At 35.3% G+C, this 23,289-nt stretch overlaps 2 protein-coding genes across 2 annotated transcripts; both read left to right on the forward strand.

Annotated features, from left to right (window-relative positions):
- The first annotated feature begins 3,271 nt into the window (after positions 1-3,271).
- Positions 3,272-4,415, forward strand: LOC120281023 (helicase and polymerase-containing protein TEBICHI-like). Its single transcript, XM_039287973.1, has 3 exons — positions 3,272-3,411; positions 3,491-3,855; positions 3,980-4,415. Exons 1-3 carry the CDS (start codon positions 3,376-3,378, stop codon positions 4,413-4,415), a joined length of 837 nt encoding a protein of 278 aa, XP_039143907.1. The 5' UTR covers positions 3,272-3,375.
- Positions 4,416-4,496: 81 nt separating this feature from the next.
- Positions 4,497-22,710, forward strand: LOC120281025 (helicase and polymerase-containing protein TEBICHI-like). Its single transcript, XM_039287974.1, is given in 39 exon segments — positions 4,497-4,829; positions 4,918-5,082; positions 6,114-6,178; positions 6,794-6,899; positions 6,981-7,181; positions 8,352-8,549; positions 9,176-9,337; positions 9,444-9,680; positions 10,261-10,476; positions 10,554-10,904; positions 10,992-11,144; positions 11,348-11,569; positions 11,683-11,901; positions 11,983-12,097; positions 12,452-12,513; positions 12,515-12,638; positions 12,786-12,994; positions 13,132-13,764; positions 13,930-14,028; positions 14,031-14,069; positions 14,072-14,131; positions 14,274-14,294; positions 14,296-14,328; positions 14,330-14,437; positions 14,439-14,474; positions 14,476-14,532; positions 15,669-15,866; positions 15,949-16,062; positions 16,139-16,156; positions 16,158-16,289; positions 16,291-16,467; positions 16,469-16,497; positions 19,407-19,518; positions 19,596-19,709; positions 19,712-19,741; positions 20,885-20,981; positions 21,072-21,211; positions 21,319-21,841; positions 21,964-22,710. Coding segments are annotated over 37 exon segments (5,316 nt in total). The 3' UTR covers positions 21,143-21,211; positions 21,319-21,841; positions 21,964-22,710.
- Positions 22,711-23,289: the final 579 nt, after the last annotated feature.

Genomic DNA, 23,289 nt, shown 5'->3' on the forward strand with positions numbered 1-23,289 from the left:
TAGTGATGATGATGTTCAGAACAAAAAAAATGCATGCATATATCATGTGAGGTAATTGCTCCGCTTAAATATCTACCACATTTTCGTTAGCCATATCTAATATTAACAAAAAAAATACCAAGGCTCAATGAAATCAAGGGATTAAAAATCTTAATGCAAGTAGAAAAAAATCAAACATCTATAATTAAATCCAATCATTGCTTTTAATTTTAGAGTTCACCAAACATCATGCAAGATGAGATGCTTACATTAAAGTTACTTAAAAACATTGAATAGAAACAAGATTTGATTGATTTGAATAAAAATGGTCAAAATAAAAAGGCAACACAAAATGTGAAGGGAGGTGTGTACTTAAATGGAATCATGAGGGAGACTAGAGTTACACAAACACTAAAAGCATACCAAAGCAACATCATTTCATATTCAACTAGAAGAATTCACATGTAAATGATATAATGTGCAAGTGTGTCACTAGCTCGCCACATAGCGCAGAATAACCATGGCCATATCTAGTTAAAACTAATAGAGATAGTATATGCATAATTCTCTCATTCATCAGAATCAATCAGAGGTGTTGATCAGTGACAAAGAAGATGTTATTCTATATGCAAATTTTCATGTACTAACACAAGGACTAAATTATTACAAGAAAGCGAGAATGTACAAACACACAAGAACACATATATGGTTTTTCTCTGTGACCAGTATGTAAGCATTTCAAATGTATTAAAAGAGATTTGCAAAAGAATCCATCAAAATTTGTGCCATATGTAGACAATAAATCAACATTTTACAGAAACTTGGTCCATTTCAATTTTTTCAATTGCCATCATTAAATCTAAATCATTCATCAAATACAATGAACAATTGCCATCAAATACAAGGAATAATTCTTGTTTGGCCATCAAATTCAATTGCGATAAGGAGCATGTCAGCAAATAATTCATCAAATACAATGAACAATTAATCCTCAATTGACAATCTCAAATAGATAAACATACAAGCAAAAACACTGTGACCAAACAAGAATGTTAGTAATGTCAAAATCCAACAAACCCCTGAAGATATAGTCTCACAATTTAACTATCATCTAACATGAATGCCATAGGATGTTACTCCACTAGCAATTTCATAGAAAATGAAGGTAAATTGTTAGTGCCCATATTTTTCCTAAATAAAATAGCCATCTCAATGCGGATGCTTAGTTCACTAAAGGAAAATGAAGAGTATATTCTAAATGCCGCTGAGTTTACAATATGAATGGTTTTGTATGTGGATAATGATAACATTGTATTGATTGTGAAAATACCAATTCAAAAACCTTTCCATTACTTGGATGGTTTTAATTTTATGGCTAAAGCATCAAATAAAGCAAATTGACTATTTGACTCAGATTAGAACAAACCTTTATTCTACAGTTGCAATAAGACCACTCGTTAGAGCAACTCCACCAATCTAAATAAAGATAAACAAGCACTCATTAAAAGTAAAGTAAGATAGATAGCATTAGCACATACTCCTTGAGGTTGTGTGGCCCACCAGTTGTATATTGACGAACAACTTCCTTTGGAGGTCAAGACGCCCTGGTAGCACAAAAAGAGTCCTCGATTAACATGTCGCACAATCAGATTTTCTCAATATCAATTGATGGTGAGGCCATTGGTGAGCTGGAGGGAGTTGGGAGGGGAGAAGAAAGGAGGAAGAATGGAGAAGATGTTGAAGTTGTAGTGGGTGCGGTGTCAAATTGGTCGCCGAAGCTTCAATTGTTTTTCATATCTCGGGCAGAGCTTCAGTTGTTTTCTAGATTTGGAGTGACAATAGGAGAAGGTTTTATATCATGAAGGGTATAATGGTCTTTTCCTAAGGAGAATAGAGCCCCTCAATTTACTCAAGAGTGAAAAACACCCAACTTAATAATCCTAATCCCATGAATTTTTATTGTTAACTCATTTTCCAATTACCAAAATGGGAGTGGGATGGCTGGGTGCTTGTGATTCCCACACCCAATGCTTCAATCCAGGATCCAAATGCCCCCTAAGAGGAGTTTGGTCAGAGGGAATGGACGTTGGACACTATTGGAATGGTAATCATTCCCTCCATCCATGTTACCTCTTGTTTGGATGCAAGCAATGAGAATGAAAATTTCCATGATGGGATTGCTAGATGGGAATTCCCATTACTGCCAAGAGGGCATTAATGGTGCTATAATGACCTTATTACCCTTTTTTTATATTTAATAATAATATAAATATTTAATAATAATTTAATTAATAATGATATTCAAAAACAGTTTTTAAAAATTATTAATCATAACTATATATACCATTTATTTACATAAAGGGTAGACAAATAATTTTGTTATACCCTTTTTCTTACTTTTCCTATTCCTAATGAATTGTCTTTCTAACGAAACACAGTTTTTATTCATATAAGTATTATGCATATAACTTTTAAAAATTATGAGGTTGTCTATATTCCCTTTCTTTTTTTTTTTTTTGTTCTTCTCAGTTTTGAAAATGAACATTAGTCACCACAATCATACACAACTTTGCCCACATTAAATTCTCAACCATATTTTACAAAGAAAGGATTGGAATCTTTAACCCTATGAGAGAAAACAACTTCATCATCAATGGTATATCCTATTTAATGAAGCTCTTAACTAGTTCATAAAATATTAAAAGATTTTAATTCAATTGAACTTTTTAAATTCTCAATAGCAAAATAAAATTCAATTTTATTATTGTTTTAAATCAAATATATATATATTTTACCGATAAATCATAATCAAAATCTTCAAACTAAAGGCATCTTTAATGGTATGAAAACAAGCAGTGCTAAATTAATGCAGAAATATCAAACTCTAGAATAATATAACTTATGAAAGTTATTTATACACATTAAATTCTCAATTATATTTTCAAAGCGGTGGGAGTGAAATTAGACATACTCTTTTCAGAGAAAAATAACTATATCATTAGTGGTATATACTATTCCATGAAACTCTTAATCAGCTTAAATAAATCTTGAAAAAAACTTTAATCCAATTTGAAATTTTTAAAAATTCTTAATAGCAACATAAATAAATCAGAAATACATATTTTTTTACAGACAAATCATAATCAAAATCTTCAAACTAATCATAATCATCATGCTAAAGAAACATTTTATTTTGGTTTTAAATGTTTACTTTTTTTTAAAAAAAAGAAAGTTCCTTATTTTATTCAATAAAAAACCTTTCCGTATTTTTGTTCAAACAAAGCATTGGGCGGTTTTTGAAAAATTTCGTAGTTTGGAGGGACGGCAAACCCGCCCCCAATTCCGGCGATCGCCGCCCTTGGTTATCTTCCTTCTCCGGTGATCGCCACCGCCAGGATGGCCTCGGGATCCCCGAAATCTCGGGTCGATCAGGTATTCTTCTCGATCTCTTCCATTCTCCTTATCTAAGCTCAGATCTCTTGTCACCATTGCGGCTTCTTCAATCTCGCAGTTCTTCGGATCAAGAAAGAGGAGACCTCAGTCTCTCAAAGAGGAGAAGCCCCATGAAAATCTTAAGACCACGCCGGAGTCGTCCCCCAGCGGTAAGGGCTCCCTTGATTCCTATCTCGTCAGATCCCCTGACTCTCAGCGCCGGCTTGATTTGGTGAAGAGGAATATCTCTTTGGAGATTGGTCTGCCGTCTGAGACTGCGCAAAAGCCCGTTCTCCGTTCGTGCTCTTCTGAGAGAACCGATGGCCGCGTTGGCGAACACGGAGAGCAGATTCTTGAGAAGGATGTTTCAGTATGCGAGTCAATAGCAGGCGGGACTTCGGAGCTCAAGAAGTTCGCCACTGATTTCCTCTCTTTGTATTGCAGGTAGCCTTTTGTTCTATTCAAAAGATTGAAATTTTGTTTTCTTGTTTATTTTTGAGTGAAGAGAAAACTGAAATGCATATGCAAATTACAAACTTTATTTATGAAATTTATTTTCTTTCGACAGTGAGGTTTTGCCTGTGGAACAAGAGCAGAAGGGGCAAAAAAGAAATGGTAGTCCATCTCTTCTGGTTGTTTGTGACCAAACCAATGTGAAGAAGCAGTGTGCTCTGAAAATAGAGGATGATGCTCCTGTTCGTGATGGTTCTGAATGTTCAGAGTCAAAGACGAGTGTGAAAACCCAAAAAATGATTGATTTTAGTGCCAGTAAACCCACAGTAAGCATGAGGAGATGCAGTGGCACACCAAAAGCTGGCTTGCATGCACCTGGTATGTTGAACACGCCTAGATCAGTAAGCAGGAAGTCCTTAATATCCCTGGGGATGAGTTCTGGAATGAAGCCTTTGATGTTGCTGATGGTTTTTACCATCCCGTGGATGAAGCTTCTTGTGCAAGGGGAGAAAGGGAGAATGTCTGTCCTATGGATTTGTCATCATGTATAGCTCCCAGTGGTGGTGGAATAATTTTGAGGTCTGAAAAATGGTGTACTGGAAACCCAAGGGGGTGAGGGTGAAAAATGTGGTATGCTCCTCAATGGAAGTGACAAGTCACAAGCTGGTGTTCACAGGGGCAAGGTGTCCCCTTTGCCAGTGAAGCATTTTGACTTTTCTCATGATGAAAATATCATCAAGGAGAAAAAGTTCACCTTGGAGAGATCTGAAACTCTTGATGCTCTAACCAGTGGAGCAGTAGATACCAGCTGTATAAATCAAAATGATGTTTCTACCTCAAGTTCTAAAAGAAATCCTGAAACAGGTATTGTGGGCAATGCCTTTGATAAGGCTAAACGGGACTCCAGGAAAGTGCATGAGATTTTGAAAGGTGCATTTGACGCAATTGAAGAAGTCAATTTGTTGGTTCAAGAGAATGATGCTAAGTCTAAGGGCAAGGGTCTTAATGCACATGTTGGTGAATCTTATGTTGTTCGTGGTTCATTTAGTGTAGAGGAAAGAAAGATCAGATCAATCGCATGCAAAAACTAATGACGCTACTGCCACTCCATCAAGTTCTATGCCTTTAAAAAACCATTTGCAGCTAACAAGTTGGCTTCCTTCTGAAATTTGCAGCATATATATGAAGAAAGGAATATCAAGTCTTTATCCTTGGCAGGTTCTTTGTTTTTCTATATGTATTAATTTGTTGCTTTGGCCAACATTTCCTTCCTGGTGTTAAGTCGTAGGAACAAAAGTAGTAGAATAATATAACTTTTAGGGTTCTAGTATGGCAGTTTTATACGAAGACATGTTACAATCTGGCTGATTGCTCTATTCTATATTTTAATTTCTTTCATATCATTTTAGCTTTGTTCTTATTTTATTTCTGATTATCTTTCATTTTTGGATGCCTCTAGAATAACTTCCATCTCCACTTTGCTCTGGCCTCTCTCAAATAATTGTTATTCACTCTAGTAACTTGGGGCTCTGTCCTTTTTTTATCTGCCTTGGGGGAGTTTATAACTTGTGTTTCTTCTAGGATCCATGAGCATTTCTATAGTTTTTCCAAAGTTTTATTACTCTTTTTCAAGAATTATAAGCCATGCTGTGATGGATGGGATTTCAATCGGTGATATTTAGGTTTGTCAAAAGCGTCTTGACAACCATGTTCTTTTTGCAATATGGCTGAAGTTATAATTTTGTGAAAGGGAAGAATTGTGGTTTTGTTCCTTTATTTTCATTTGAATGATATGATATAGCTATAACAAACCTGGTATTTAGCTAAGCTTGCTTTTAGTATCAGTGGTCAACATCACTGTTTAACTATCATAACCTTTCTTAGTTGTTAGTGCCTGGTTTTTGATTCCCAACACCATTGTTTAACTGCTGATAACTAGTTATTTGTTTTCCGTTTGTCAAAACTACAAAACTAGTTTTCCCTTCAAAATTTGTATTTTGCAAGAATTGATTGTTTAATGTGGCTCTATTTTTATCTGCGTGCATAAATACATTTTAATGATATGAAGGCATCTGGTATTGTTGTTATGGTTCCTTATTTTTGTACTTCAACATTCACCAATTTTTTTTCTAAAATGTGTATTATGTTTAACTAGTGAATGAATGAAATGCATTATGTCATAGATGCTATGTTGGAATTGCAAAATTGATGTTACCCTTATTATAGTTTTTCCTTGGTTTTAATTGTAGGTTGATTGCCTTACGGTTGATGGGGTGTTGGAAAGACGAAATCTTGTCTATTGTGCGTCTACGAGGTTTTTGTTCTGTGAAAGCATTAATTTTGACACAGTATTTGAATCTGATATGCATAACATACTTAATTGCCACATTTCTTCTTCAGAATTTATTATTGTTTTAAATATTTTTGGCTTGCCTTGATTTCTTCTCATATTTATCCCAATAGCATTCCCTATCTGCTTTCGTTTTTCTTTTTTCTACCTAATTTTTTTTGTACTGACCACTGCAAATTAACTGAAGTTATGGATAAAGAAATCCCTAGTTTGTTTACAATATATTGTAAATTTAGCTGCATTTAACCCATGCACACAGGTATCAAACAATCAACATTGCCATTTCTCATGAATAAAAAGTCTTAGTTAATAGGGCTTTAATATATAAATCCTGCTGGGCATTTAAATTTTAAAAGTAGAAGAAAGGATCACTTTGGTTTTACCTCTTGAATTGTCTTTTGTGGTTTTTTTGGTTAAGTTAACACTGATAAATTTTGTTATATTAGTTTTATGGGATAAGTATGTAATCTTATTTTTTAAGATTTTGGTTTATTTTCATTTTGAGCTTCCTTCTTATTATTAAAAGCATAGAATTTATAGCAGCAGACATGATACAACATGGTTTCTGATACACTGCAGTGCTGGCAAAAGTTTTGTGGCTGAAATCTTGATGCTGAGGAGAGTTGTATTGACTGGAAAGATTGCAATTCTTGTCCTTCCTTATGTATCCATATGTGTTGAAAAGGTGCAATTTTTGTTTTTTTTCCTCAATGCCCAAAAGGATTTTACATCTGATATTTTAGATCACAGCCTTCTTTTCTTATAGGCCGAGCATTTGGAGCTAGTACTTGAGCCTCTTGGAAAACATGTTCGTAGCTTTTACGGTAACCAAGGGGGTGGGTCACTTCCTAAAGATACCTCTGTGGCTGTATGTACCATAGAAAAGGCAAATTCTTTGATTAATAAACTGCTAGAAGAAGGACGGCTCTCTGAAGTTGGCATTATTGTGATAGATGAACTTCACATGGTAATCCTGCTTTGTTTGCTCTGTAGTGTATTTTTTTATTAAATTATTTGTTTTGATTATTGAAGTTGTCGTTTCCTTTTTAATCCTAACGCTTTGTATTGATGAATATATTGGGAGCAAAAACATGTTTAACACACTTATATTGGCTTCATATTGATGGGAAATGTCTAGGTAGCTATTGAATGAACTCAAATTCAGACAATTATTTAAGAAAGCCTTGTTGGACTGAACACTTCCTGACTGTAATGGACAGAATTTGTTACTTCAGACCAGTAACTCGGGGTTAATAGTGAAAAAGAATTTTAGTTTTTATTTTCTTGGTCTTTCAAAATAGCGTACACAAGAAGCTTGAAAGAATATGATTGAATTGTGGTCTTCACTACCAAAATTTAGTGTATCTGTTGACCATATCACTTTGTTAACATAGAAGCCATGGGCAAAAGTTTCTATCTTTGTGATGACTATAGTATTTTTTCCTTGATGAATGTGGATTCTGTTTTAGCTGTACTTGTATTTCAAGTTTGCTTTTTCTACACCTTTTCTATTAATTATACTCTAATTTTTTTTTTCTGAGTATCAAACAATTCAGTTAATATTCAGATGGGTTGTTGATTGCCATTTGGTTTCAGATACAACTTTATTTTGCTCAGATTAATATCTATGGGAAATATTACCTATTGTACTTATTGGATTTTTCATGCCTTTTCTTATTAGTGGTTTTGAGTCACTGACATTATCATTGTTAAGACCTCATAATCTGTAATGATGCTATATGGCAAGGTAAAAATCCTGTCATTATTTTCGTTATGGAATATGTACCTGCACTATGTCTCAACTCTATTATGTGGTTCAGTATACCCTAGATTGCATATTGTCAGCAAAACCTATTACAGGAGATTGGAAAAATGATTTTATTTTATTGCTCCTTGTGACAATAAGTGCCACAGTTGCCTTGGAGCATTCAATAAGTATATTTGGAAATGAAGGAAATTGACAATGATGTGGTTGTATTACGAAGGAGTAACATATGTTCAGTTCAACTTTGTGATCATTTGCATTAGTATGCTTTTTGATCTTTATCCCCACTTGTCCAATTTCTTGTTGTTTAACTCTTGAATATCTGTAATAAGCATCGAGAATTTCAATGTGAACTGTTCCTTGTCATGGCAGGTTGGTGACCAGCATAGAGGGTACCTCTTGGAGATTATGCTCACAAAGCTTCGCTATGCTGCTGGAGAAGGAAACACTGAATCATCTAGTGAGAGAGTTCAGACAGTAGCAATAAAAGCTGACCCAGCTCGTGGTTTGCAAATTATTGGAATGAGCGCAACCATGCCAAACGTAGCAGCTGTAGCTGATTGGCTTCAGGTAGGCCTTGGTGGCTTTGCGAATGCTCTTCATCAGCCTTGTGTTGCTTTACGCTACAATACTTTATCACTTACTTTTCATAACTTGGGATTGCTTAATCTCCTTCCTTCTTTCTTTAACCCAGTAAATTTGTTTGTATCGTTGTTATTCATTTTACATGTTTACATCACCTTCTTTTGTTTCAAGCCATTCTTGTGTTTGGCTATCGCAAATTGTCTAATCCTGTTAGGAAATTTTCTATATTGTTTGTGAAATTATCACATTTCCATCGTAGCTTTTTTGATTTGTGTGACAGTCATCATCTTAAAGTGGCTATTTAACTTTCTAATCAGAATTGGATGGCATCCTTTTTCTGGCAATGTTCTGAATAATATATGGCAATGTTCTGAACTTTTTCTTCTTTCTTTCTTTTTCCCCTTTCAAGGATACCATCACAAATGCTCCTATGTGAAGGGGTCATTGTTTTGTCTCCTGTCTCCTCTTCTTCTTCTTCTTTCTTTTTTTGTTTTTCCTTCAAGGATACCATCTCAAATCTTCCTATGTGATGGTCACGGCTCATTGTTTGTCTCCTGCCTCTTTCCTAGTTAATGGTTGGGAATAATCAATCTCCTCATTTATTTATACAGGCAGCACTTTACCAGACTGATTTCCGACCTGTTCCTTTGGAGGAATATATCAAAGTTGGCAATACTATTTTTGACAAAAAATTGGATGTTGTTAGGGTTTTACCAAAGACTTCTGATTTTGGTGGTAAAGACCCAGACCATATTGTTGAACTATGCAATGAGGTGAGTTGGTGATTTTTTTTCTGTTGGGCTATTATTATTAGGTTTTTGGCTATCTTAGTTAAATAACTTACTTTGTTTTATTGATGGTGCTTTTGTGTTGACATAGGTTGTTCAAGAAGGTCATTCAGTGCTTCTGTTCTGTTCTAGCAGGAAAGGATGTGAAACCACGGCTAGACATGTTTCCAAGTTTCTGAAAAAATTTTCTGTTGCTACGCGAGAAGTTTGTGAATTTAATGACACATCGTCTGCTATTGAGGCCTTGAGGAATTGTCCTGCAGGGTTGGACCCAGTGTTGGAGGAAACAATACCTTCTGGTGTTGGCTACCATCATGCTGGCCTGACGGTAATGACTGTTTTTATCCTTGTTGGTGTCCTTATATTTTGTTTGATCGGTTGTTTTACTGTAGATGTTTGATTTTGATCTTATACAAATTGCCTTTGTCTCATTGAGCACATTTTTGTAAGTATTCTTGGCAAATATCCTTAAACGCCCATTTGCTATATATCCTTTCATCAGAGCACTGATAATTTGTTTTCAGATAAATGAGGGTGACAAATCATGGGTATTCTGAGTAAGGTTTGATGCCAAATGATGTAGGGATTCTCCTATGCTCATACTTAGAAGATTTATGATTTGACTATTTGTTGTTCCCATGCAAATACTTCTTAAGTTCCTAGGGCTGTTTTTCCTGATTTATATCTGGATTATTATGTCATCCGTGCCTTATTATATAAGATCATGTCACAGCTGGTATTATTTTTCACATACTTGTCTCTCAACATTCTCTTCTTATATCTTATATTGCATTTTTTTTTTTTGTTGGTAATTAATGTATTTGGCTTGCAGTCATACACCATCAACCTATTTGGTTAATTCACATTCTTCCTAATACGACGTGGTTTTTCTGGCAAATGTGTTACAGGTTGAGGAAAGAGAGATTGTTGAAACCTGTTACCGTAAAGGGCTGGTGCGTGTGCTGACAGCTACTTCAACTTTAGCTGCTGGAGTAAATCTGCCAGCTAGGAGGGTGATATTTAGGCAACCAAGAGTTGGTCGAGATTTTCTTGATGGGACAAGATATAGACAGATGGCTGGGTCGGGTGCAGGCGTAACTGGAATAGACACCAAAGGAGAGAGTGTAAGCTATTCTCTTCAATTTTATTTTCTCTTACCTTCCAGACACTTGTCATTTATGTCTTGTTTTCTCCCTACCAGATACTTGTTTGCAAGCCTGACGAGTTGAAAAAAGTCTCTGCTATACTCAATGACAGCTGCCCACCACTGCAGTCTTGCCTCTCTGAAGATAAAAATGGGATGATTCATGCTATATTGGAGGTTGTTGCTGGTGTTATTGTTCAAACAGCAAGCGATATTCATCGATATGTTAGATGCACTCTTCTTAATTCTACAAAACCATTCCAAGATGTTGTGAAATCTGCCCAGGATTCCCTACGATGGTTATGTCATAACAAATTTCTTGAATGGAATGAAGAAACTAGGTTATATAGTACAACACCTCTTGGTCAGGCAGCTTTTGGCAGTTCTCTGAGCCCGGAAGAATCACTTGTAGGATTGTGCTACTTGTCCATAATTTGCTAGCCTTTTTACTCTTTAACATTACTTTAATTTAGATTGATGTCATTTCTGCCTCAGGTTGTGCTAGAGGATCTTTTAAGAGCAAGGGAAGGTTTTGTTCTTGCATCTGATTTACATCTAGTTTACTTGGTCACACCTATCAATGTTGATATTGAGCCAGATTGGGAATTATATTATGAAAGATTTATGGAATTATCAGCTATTGATCAGGTAAAGAAAATCTCTACATTGAAGAGCAAAAAATTCACTATCTACATATGAAATTATTTAATGCTTTAAATATTGGTGGTTTGCAAGAATGGAGTGTGGTACCAGATCACTGTGAATTGTGCTATTTGATTGGTTTCAGTAGCTGCTATTTGTTTGTCAGTACTGCATCATCATACTTCTTTTGAATAATGTGTGACATACAGTCGGTTGGCAATCGGGTGGGAGTAGCAGAACCTTTTCTCATGCGCATGGCTCATGGTGCTCCTGTTCCTGGTCAGAACTGGGTGAGAGGGAAAAAGAATGGGCCTTACAGCAGACTGCAAAAACGAGATGTGCCCAATAACAAGATCCTGCTTTCTAGTGAACAAACCCTTCGTGTGGCTAAACGCTTTTATGTTGCTCTGATGTTGTCAAGACTTGTACAGGTAAATGTCAAACCAAACAAATCCCCCTCCTCCCTTTTTAATTTAGCTTTATACTTGACCTAGTATTTAGCTTTGGGGTTATTGATCACTAAATAATATCAAATCCATCACAGGAAGCTCCTGTTGCTGATGTTTGTGAGGCCTTCAAAGTTGCTAGAGGCACTATTCAGGGCTTACAAGAAAATGCTGGCAGGTTTGCTTCAATGGTATCTCTCTTTTCTGGGAGACTTGGATGGCATGACCTCGAAGGTCTCGTTGCTAAGTTCCAAAATCGAGTTTCATTTGGTGTGAGAGCTGAGATTGTGGAACTTACTAACATTCCATATGTCAAGGTAAAATGACTGCTGAGTTTTACAAGAGTTTGAAGCAAGAATCATGTTGAACCATCTTAATTACCACTTCATGTATTTTAGGGCTCACGAGCTAGAGCTCTTTATAAAGCTGGTTTGCGGACTCCTCTTGCTATTGCTGAAGCTTCGGTTCCTGACATTGTTAAAGCACTTTTTGAGTATTCTTCATGGACAGAGGGTAACTACTCTTCATATAATTCAAAATTTTTTGCTTAATCAATCCTTAAATCAAGATGGTGTTTACTTGGTCTTGATGTGTCCTTTCCTGTTACTTTGCTGCTTGTATTTATTGTGGATTTCTTTTTATTCACTCATTTCCTGTATTCAATGTACTCTCTCTCCCTCCCTCTAATTTATGTTGTTAGACCATCTTCCTCATGCTATGCTTTACCATATTTTGCCATTTAGTCTTTTCTTCTTCATGCCTTCAACTTCCTGTCAAAAGTGACATGATATCATATTGATCTCACAGTTAGTTTGCGTTGAATGAGGTTACAGTACTGAACTTTTTCCATGATTAATTTTTTTCTAGAAAATTCAGCTCTCCGACGGGTGCAGCTGGGAGCTGCCAAAAAGATTAAAAAAATGCCGCGACGTGAAAGTTGTCCTTGATCAAGCAGAGGAAGCTAGACTTGCTGCTTTCTCTACTTTCAAATCACTTGGGATTCATATGCCTCAATTTTCTCGCCCTTTTCCTCCCATTAAAGCTGAGGGACTCTGCCAGTAGAGGAGCCAGCATGGGCTCTTCTGATGAAGATGCTATTTCTTGTGCTGATATTAGAGAACTCACAAAAAAATAGTCATGTTTCCATCCAACAATCTGGCATTGATAGAAGTTTGTTGTGTGGGTGATTTCTGTCAAGCAGTAATGGGAAACAACTTGAACAACCATACTGATGATGCCTGTCAGGTTATTACAGGAAACCATTTGAACAACCATACTGATGATGCTTGTCAAGCAATTATGGGAAACAATTTAATTGAGCATACTGCTAAGATTGATGCCAAGGAAGTGAGGTCAACCAGAGCAATGGATAATGACCATAAGAATGCTAATGCTCAGCTAGTCAGAGAGGTTTTGCTCTCCAACTGTTGGTCCTACTCATGCATTTGATGCAATGGATATAAAAGTATCTCTTGCATCTTCCTTTCCAGTGTTAAATGAAGGTTCTACTTCTGGAGTAGATGTAACTGAGGCTGGTAACATGGGAGGACATGTTGAGGGGTGTAAGTGTTCCCAGCTGTCATAGAAGCAACCTTTCTGACAAAGGACCAATTAGCATGAGCAATTTTCAAGGTGGATTTGATTTCTTTTTGGACAAATGGGATGCAGTGAAGGAGTTTTATTTTGATGTTCACTTCACCAAGCACCTGGAATTGAGCTCTTGTGTCCAATTTGAGGTTTTTGGACTTGCCATTTGCTGGAAAAATTCACCAGTGTATTATATCAATCTCACAAAGGATTTGGTAGCTTCCGGAAAACAAAATAAATGCCTTACAGGGAGTTTAGCTGATGATGCAACCAATGGTCTAGCAATCAATGATATGTGGGAGCTTGCTAGATGTAGATGGAACAAGATAGCTAAGATCATGCAACAGAATGGTGTGAGGAAAACTACATGGAATTTGAAAGTCCAGATTCAGGTCCTCAAAATTCCGAGCATCTCTATTCAGAGATTCGGGAGGTTATATCATGACCACAAAGACATTGATGGCATTGAAGTGTTGTGTGGTTCATATTTATTGCTGCCATCAATATCAGTCTGTGATGGAATTGATATGTGCCTCATATCATGGATTCTTTGGCCTGATGAAGAAAGCAAATCCAATCAAAGTCTCGAAAAGGTATTTGGAAACTTTTTGTTTGTTTTGCTGTCTTCTTGTTTAATTGTGGTGAAGTAGATATTACTTTTTCTTTTTTCTCATATTCACGTAAAATGATAAGGAGCATTTTGAGTCATCTGGGATTCTTCTATTGTATCACCATTAAAATAATTCTCATTGATGTAGCTAGTAAAAAAACGAATGTCTAGCGAGGCAGCAGCAGCCGCTAATCGTGATAGTAGATGGAAAAATCAGATGCATAAAGCTGCACATAATGGCTGTTGTCCCGGCGAGTTGCTCAAACAAGAGCTCTAGATTCTGTTTTTGTGGAAACTGCTTGCTTCTGAAAAATCTTGTGGAGGCACTTACCAATATTGAGACCCCTTTGGTTTAGTTCTTTTTGTTGTTTATTTTGTAAGAATTTCATTTTTGTAACTGCTGAATTAGCTATTTGGTTGCTATTGTGTTTTGTAAATGATAAACTTGTTGAAGTTTCCCTCTGTTCTAATTCTCTAGTGCACATGTTTTAGGTTAAAGTCCTTGCAGATATGGGAGCTTTGGGGCATAGGCATTGACATGGAAGCTATGCCTTCATGCTAGGCACATCTTGGTTAGGAAGCTTAAGGAACTTGAAGCAGAAGCTTACAGTCTTGCTGGCATCCGTTTCTCACTTAGCACAGCTGCAGACATTGCAAAATGTACTTTACAGACACTTGAAATTGCCACTACCTGAAGGGTTGTAATATAGGGAAAACAACACCCTATACGCGGATAAAGCGTTCCTTGGATCTTTTTAAAGGTGAATAAGTTTTCCTCCATTTTTGCAGTCTTAGTAACTGGTATCACTTTACTTGCTAGAACTTCTCTAATAGTGTTTTTCTGTTTTATGAATGTTGCTACTTATTGTTGATTGTGTGGAAGCTTACAATTTTTCTATCTTTTCTTTCCCAACTTCTTCTTTTATATTTATTAGCTCTTTTCGAGAGCAGATATTGAGAGTTTATGAATATTCTTTTCATACATGGCAAATTTCTAAATTACATGAACTTTAGGCTGCTCCCTGTTGCTATTCTAGATAATGTATGCTTGGCACACGGTGTGGATAGGTTTGCTGCTTGTGTTATTTGTTACTTTGATGGGCATCATTCATAGCTGGAACATGACATATGCTAATTTTTAGTTCTTTTCACCATTTAGAGACTTTTTTGTCCATTGAAGATTGAAACTTGGTCCTCTATGCAGGATTATTATATGCTACTTAATGTTGTATGGAGCTATTTTTACTTAAGAGTTCTTGCAGAAGATTGTCCATTCAGATTGCAGTAGAATTAATTTGAAAATTTTCTTTCATCTTGTTTTACATTGTCATTATATCACAGGTTAAGATTGTTATTGCTTTATTTTTAGTTGAGAGTTATGTGAGAAGATTGTTTATTAGATTTGCAGCATAAATGTCTAATTAGTTTGAAACTTCTCTTTGCTGTTGATTTACATTTCCACTATATTATAGGGTTAAAAATTGTTATGACTGTATTTTTTTAGTTGAGCATTCTCAATTCTGTGAAAAGATTGTTCATTAGGATTGTGGTAGAATTAATTTTAATTTTCTCTTTCATCTTGATTTACATTTTCATTATATTATGGCTTATATTGTTATTGCTGTATTTTCTTGGCCTATAAATCCATTTTTGAAGGGTTGAAACTTGTTGGTGATATTTTGGGCATCCAGATGGAAAGATGTAAGCAAAATGTAGAATCATCAATAATTTGGCAGGAAATGTTAGTGGATCTGTGAAGTTAATATCAAAATAATTCTTTGTTTAGACACATGCATCTTCATTGATTTGTGAGTTTGTGATATGTCATGTTATAAATATGCTAGGGTTTATGTATTAATGGTTTGCTGAACTTTTTGTGCTATTGTGCTGCTTAGGAATCAACATCCTATTATTTCAGTGATTAAAGAGCACCGAACCTTGGCAAAACTTTTGAATAGCACGCTGGGATCAATTTGTTCACGAGCTCGCTTGTGTATGAAATCCCATAGGTATACTATACAGGGGCACTGGCTTCAAACATCGACTGCTACTGGACGTCTTTCTATGGAGGAACCAAATCTTCAGGTTTCTGTTTTGTTCTTTTACAATAGGTCTTTTTCTCCAACTGTCTTTATCTGGCTAAATTCAACCCTCTTCATATTTGCAGTGTGTTGAACATGTGGTCTTCTTTAGAAGTTATCAATCTGATGAACACGAGAAAATTCCTCCAGAGATCAATTGTGATCATATTAATGCTCGTGATTTCTTTATTCCCACTCAAGTAATTCTTGCGTTGTTTCTTACTTATGTATGTTTATATATTACATAGAATGCATTCTAACTGGAATTAAATTCAGGACAACTGGTTGCTGCTACTCTGCTGACTACTCTCAAATTGAACTGAGACTGATGGCTCATTTTTCCCAAAGATTCTTCACTGAGTCGATGTTCTTAGTAAGCCAGATGGAATGTTTTTATTATATGATAGCATCTAGGTGGACCAGTAAACAGGGAATGCATGGTTAGTTCTCAGGAGAGAGATCAGGCAGAAAAGACTGGTGCTGGCATCTTGTATGGATTGGGCGCTAACACTCTTGCAGAACAACTGGAATGCAGCTCAGAAGAAGCTGCAGAAAAAATTAAAAGCTTCAAGGTTTCTTTTCCTGGAGTGTCCTCTTGGCTTCAAAGAAGTTGTTGCCTCTTGCCGCCACAAGGGGTCAGTTTCCTTTGACTTAGTTTTTGCACACAATAATAATGCTAAACTAGTTTGTCCTGTATATGTAATTTAATTTTCTTGAAATTAGATAATAAAATAGTAAGCATGAAATTCATGAGAAAATTCTTTTATTTCATGATTGCTGTTGTAAGTGTATGGGTCGCCAAGTAGTAGTAGATAAGTATCGTTCCCACAAGCACTGTGACGTCAATTACTAATTTTTTGCAACTAGAGGTTATTCAGATACATCCAAATATGGATAGAGAAAATGAATAGAACTAAATGTAATTAAAACTAAAGCTAATAAACTATGGCTAGCAATGGCAAGGAGGGAAAACTTTAGAATTCAAGGGCTTCTAGGATTAGGGTATCACAAGATTTTAGGCAGTCTTCTTCTCTATTATGCTTAATTATTTGAAGGTCGTTTATCTTAAGGTGTTCGCTATTTCCTTTTAGAATATAGTGAGGTATCCGATTTAGATCAATTTTTTTATTTTTGTGCTTATTAAATCTAATTAGGCCCTTTAAGCTTCATGATAGCTATTAATCCTCAAGAAATCTTGATCTAGGGTTTCATGCTTAATCCTAAGATTTTTAAGACCGCAGTTCATCTTTAAGTCCTTCCTTTGGTGTTTAGGATCATGCAAATATGGGATCCATCACATTCACAAGCATTAAGTATCCCAGGATTAAATTAAACAGAATTTAAACATTAAATAGAGAGAGAAATCAATACAAAGTCTTTGTTCATCAAGGGCTCATCCTGTTTGATTCACAAGCCATAATATTCAAATTAAAAATCAATCTAAACATGGGACAATTGAAGAAAATGTAAAGAATAGAAAACTTTTGATTCTTTGATGGATCTATGCTTGATCTTCATTTTCTCTCTCCTTTTGATGATCTTTAAGAAACAGGAATTGTGTATTTCTTTATATTTGATTAGTCAGTCCCACTTTGGTTCCATGAACACCTGCTGGCTGCATTGCATGTTTATTTCTACTTCAACTTCTAACAAATGAAATATATCTTTTTACACTGCTCTTTGGAAAAATAATTGCGAGGGCAATTTTATTCAACTGCCTTGTGGAATTTAATTGTCAGTGTGTCGTAATCCTATTATTTTTTGTGTTTTTTTTTCTTAATTGAGTTAGTGACTCCTCATATTCAAAGTGTAATTTGCAAGTATTAAATAGGCAAACAAGAGGTTTGAATACACGAGCAGGTCCAAGTCCGAATTGTAGCCCTGGTGCATTCTTTGGATTGTTTAGGCTTGTGCAAATTTGTGATTTATTCTGTTTATAGTTTAAATCTAAATTCTGTAACTAACATCTATTCATTATAAGTCTTGCTATTGGGGCCAATAGCACCTTAACCTGTTCTTTAGAAAGTTTGACTTGGTTAGCAATTTCAATGGCTTAATTAGATTAGTGAAATGTATTTGTCTTGAATCAGGGTTTAATTGGCATGACCTGGGTTATCCCTGGCTAATTTGACATCCAAATTCAACCTTGGTGCTCTCAGAAGTTAGTGATGTAGCAAGGTTGGCACCTAAAACAAGTTCTTATTTTTGTGAAGAAACTTAACAGGAAGAATTATTAGTATATATTTTTTTTAATCTAATAAAAAGTTATTGGAATAGCTTCTGTGTTTGTATCAGTTAGCTTTAGTAGTTATTTCTCTTACAAGAATAGCATTGCTGATCTCGATTGTTTTTGGCTATTTGTTGACCATCTCTGTGAACTACTTACATATAGGGAAGGGTCACTATTATTTCACAAATTGTCAAGTTTGTACAGTCTTAAATAACTTGGTAGATATTTATGTTTGATTTATTTGTTTATTTATTTATTTCGAATTGAGATTTGAAAAAGATTTTATTTTGGTTTTTGCATTTTTTTCCTTATACATTGACCAAGAGATACTATGTGTGAAATTTTCTAAATATATTTTTTTGGGAAATGTATAAAAACCATCGCTATTTTCAACTTTTTGCAAAAAATAAGGGACATAGTTTATTCTATGATGTGTGGTTTCGTAGATTTACAAAAAGAGGAAAAACCGCCACCAAGACATTAACTCATATCGGTAAAATCGGCATTTCATTTAAAAATTGACTTATATGACATAATAACATATATATATATATATATTTAAGTTTGTTAATCTCTCTCAAAATTTCACTTAACAAAAAAAACTATTATCCCAAAAATCAAACAAAATCATGTTGAAAAATCTTGTTTTTTATGTCATGTGGTTGTTTTTTACTTGAATGGACGATTTTACCCTGTCAAAAAAGAAAAAGTTTATACCGTCAACGGTTTTTCTTTTTTTCAAGCATGGAAAACCACACGTCATAAAATTTGGGAAAAAAAACTTCAATCTTTATTTTGCAAAAGTCAAAAACTACGGGGTTTTTTTTTATATTTACTTTTCCCTTTTTTTTTTTTTAATGATGTTATAAGAAATAATTTCCTATATTTCTGTAGACACTATACTGACTTCTCCAACTAGTTAGAAAAATGAGAAAGCACACCTAGTTATACTTTTGAACTGTTAATCATGGAGGGCAAGGTTTGTTACCTTCTCAATAAAACTTTTCTTTGTCGCTAGTTTGGTGATTTTTTCTTTTATGCTTGCCTGATGCCACTGTTCAAACTATTCCACAAATGAGCTTGATGAAAATATTTGGTTATTATTCATCACCAGTATGTGAGTTATCATAAGCCTTTATTGGAATACGCCTTTTTTCTAAAGAAGCGTGCTCCAACTCTTTGAAATTCGCACTTCATTTGTATGTTATTGTGAAAATGAACTTTGCTATAGATTTTTCTTATCTCTCATAATTAATTGATATTTGCTTTGGTGATAGTTTGTATAAACTTTTGTTAGTCTTACTTGGCAAGCAGGTATGTGGAAACCTTGAAGGGAAGAAAAACGGTTTTTAGTCTAAAAATAAAGACCGGAAATAATAAAGAGAGAGCAAAAGCACAAAGACAAGCTGTAAATTCTTTGTGTCAGGTAAGAGGTTGTCAACTGGTAGTTATGTAGCCTGTGGCTTCCCTTATTCTAAAGCAATTCCTTTTTCTTTCTCATAGGGATCTGCTGCTGACATAATCAAGATTGCAATGATAAATATTCACTCTGTTATTTCTGAAGGGATATGGAGGGCTCGTAATCTGATTAATGGGAGCTTCAACCAACTTCCCCATGCTTAAAAGGCAATTGCCGAATCATTTTGCAGGTCAATATCATTAGATACGCCTTTTTTTTTTATCACTGTACATTATGTACCTAGACTCCTGAATGCAATAGATTGGTTTCATGCCCAAATATTAAACTAAAATTTTCAGTATTTGGACAACATGTAAACTATATACATTTATCAATAACAAACATGCCACTATTAATCACTTAAACTGGTCTTCACTCTTGATTATGTGTGCTGCCATCGAAGATCACTGATGCTAGCCCTCAACTTTCCTTTTCATGATGGTTTTTTTTTTCATGAAGTTTGTTCTAGACTAATTTTGTGAAAACCAGATCGGTGTCCACCCAGAAAGGTGCTCGGTTTGGTTTAACCCAAGAGACATGCATTTTGATTTAAACCATCAGACTGATTTAGTAATTTTATGAAAATAATATTATTTAAATGAAAATTTACAAGGAATAGTATCTCACAGTGATACTGCTGCACTGGCTCTGACAGCACAGTTCTAGAATCTCTTTTTTCAGTTTACCTTAGATTCATGATGTGTTTTTGGGGGACCATTCTTTTGTTTATCTAAGTACGCATCTAACAAGTCTCTTGTCGATAACATATTTTAGTTTAACTCATTATGTTTCTTTCAATGTTCAACTGGTTACTGGTGTTTTTTAGCTTAGGATGTCGCAAAAACAGGATATGCACATGTACCATCTGTGTCCCTTGTATTGGCTCCTGACTGTAATTTTTTTAAGTGGCTTTCTGCAGCTTTTAGTACATGAGTCTTATGCTGTTGTTAGAATTACCTGGATGTTCATAAGAAAATCGTCTCTTCTGTGGTGCATAAACCCGTTATAGCCATCCAGCAATATACTTCTTTTTTTTTTTAATTTCAAATTCTTTTAATCAATAATCTTCAGTTGGTTCTTAGTTATAGATTTTATTGCGCTTTTCCTTGTGTGATGCACCATGATTTCCACTGCAGCATTAACCTATTCATTGATCAACATAGGCTGTTTAAATGTACTCTTATGGTTATTGATTCTTATCCTCCTGCATTGCTTGAGAACACTTATGGTCATCAAATCTGTTATACTGGCGTGCATCATAATTCATGACTTTGTAAAATCAGAAATTTGATTGATATTCAGCAGCTAACATTTTGTTACTTAAACTTCATAGGTTCATGATGAGCTAGTGTTGGAAGTTGATCCAAAATTTATAAAGGAGGCAGGAAATTTGCTACAGATGAGCATGGAAAATGCTGCGTCTCTTCTAGGTAAATTATGGAATCCACTTCTTGCATTTTGATCATTTGTGAGATTTATTTTTCTTTTTATTTTTTAATTGACATCCTTTCGTGTTCCAGTTCCATTGCGTGTAAAGTTGAAGTTCGGAAAAACATGGGGTTCACTGCAGCCGTTTGTGCCTGAAACTTAAGATAGTGCTCTTGCCAATGTTTATACCAGTTCACTATTATGGGAACACAACCACTATTTCATTTTCCAGGTGCAAATCTTTCTCTTTTTGAAGCCTTCCTAAATCATCACTTTGAACCTGTTGATTCATTCACCTATATATATAGCAAGGAGGCTGACATTTCTTCTTCCTTTCAGGAAAAAATAGAAATGCTTGATCCTCACCTAGTTCACTCGTGTCATTTTCTTCTTTTCTGTGGATCGGGATTCAACGGCAACAATTCGAGGTGAGGCACTTTTCCCACAGCAGCAGCAGGTTAGATTCTTGGCTGGAGATTGCCTATGCTATGGGTTTACTACGTAGATACAAGAGTCACCCCTGCGTGGAACATAGGAAAGCAGTTATGAGATATCTTCAGATTTGATTGTAAAATAACAGTTTGTGGAATCAACAGTTATGGATGACAAACCTGGATAGTTTGGGTGGATGCTGCTTCACCAAGGCTATTACACTCGAGGTATTTCATTGTATATTATCTTTCCATTGTCCACAAGCAATAAGAGTTTCTCCACTACATTGATCCCACCGGCGTTGTTTATGATGCTGTATTTTGCTGCAATGTTCCGTTGGTTTCAGCCTAGTATGGTGAAAACCTGATACTTCCTGTATAAACCCAGAATGGAGGATCTAGCATCAAGAAGGCTGTAGTCATGTTTCTAGGTAGAGGTACTTTTATTGTATATCATGTTTCTGTTGTCCAGAAGAAGTAGAATTTGCCAACTGCTTTGATCCCACTGATTTTCTATTTGACTGTATTTACTGTACTGTTGCTTTGGTCGCAGCCCCGTACGATGAAAGCCGGATACTGAACTGTATACCAAGGTGAAAGCATTGAATGGATCCGGTTGGGATGTGTTTTTATCTGAACCTGTCCATGTGCTTGGGAACTGATTCAGCTTGAAAGAATGCGATGAACTCTTCATGCTTAAGCTGAAATTTTTCAGGTTCTTAACCATGTGATGGGTTTCAGCTCCAGTATTATATTTTCCCAGTTTCTTTCATGGTTGATGTCCTCTACTGAGGTTCTCAAGCTTATCATGGTGTATTGGTGATTTTTGGATGAAGTAATGGTTGCTTTGGGCTCTTTCGATATTATCATTGCAATCCACTGGATAAGTCTATTTTCTTCTAGATGACAATCAAAATTGAGTGAGAGTACTCATTGCCAACATCCTTTCCTTCATGGTGATCGCTGGAGTTGAAGTTCAGCTTTTCAAGTGATCAGAGCCCATGACAAGAGGCCATTTGTTCTGTTCCACACGAAAAGAGGTTCGTTAACATCTTTAAGTAAATAATTTTCCTTTTTTGTGCTATACCTGAAATCTGATCTTCTCGTCTGCTGGTTGGACATTTACTCTTTAAAAATACGATTTTAAACCACTCATGGTGGGTTTTAGAGGTTTATGATTTATCATATATATTTGATCAACCACAATTAAGATGACTCTGTTCTGTCATGTATAAAACTGGAAAAGTTGTTGATCAACCTTCTCCATGTCAAGAGTTAATTTTATTGCTATTCTTTGTCAGTATAGTCTTCATCACTCATGGTCACAGCAAAAATGAGGAATGCTTTGATTGCTGAAAAGATGATCCTAGTTCTTGGTATAGAATCCTACAATATTATTATAAGTAAAGCCATATACTTTGTTGATTAAACCACAGGGCATCAGTGTTTAATGTTGGAAGATCAGTCATTGAATTCTTGTATTGCAGCAGAACTAATCTTCTGGGAATTTCTTCTCTAATGTTCTCAAAAGACAGTTGATGAGGGAGATTTGGTTTTATTTATTTATTAGAAAGCAGATAAACTACTATTCAAATTATTCATTAGGAGGATTTGATGATTTTTCCTTCTGTTGGAATCTGTTGGCTGTTTGTCCGAGATACGTGCCATGAAATCAACTAGATCTATTATGTATTAATTTTATTTTGAGGTGTTGTCTGATTGTGTTTCTATTTCAATTTTCAAATTATAGTTATCCAATTCTTGATTTATTGGTATTGAGTTTTTTGCATAAGGTGTCTTGTGTCTCTGCTGAAGAGACGAATTTGAAATCTAGCCCACTTTAAAGTAGGATAAAAGTGTGTTGAGAAATTAACTCTCT

The sequence above is a fragment of the Dioscorea cayenensis genome, chromosome 17, assembly GCF_009730915.1.
Source record: "Dioscorea cayenensis subsp. rotundata cultivar TDr96_F1 chromosome 17, TDr96_F1_v2_PseudoChromosome.rev07_lg8_w22 25.fasta, whole genome shotgun sequence".
Lineage (NCBI taxonomy): Eukaryota > Viridiplantae > Streptophyta > Magnoliopsida > Dioscoreales > Dioscoreaceae > Dioscorea > Dioscorea cayenensis.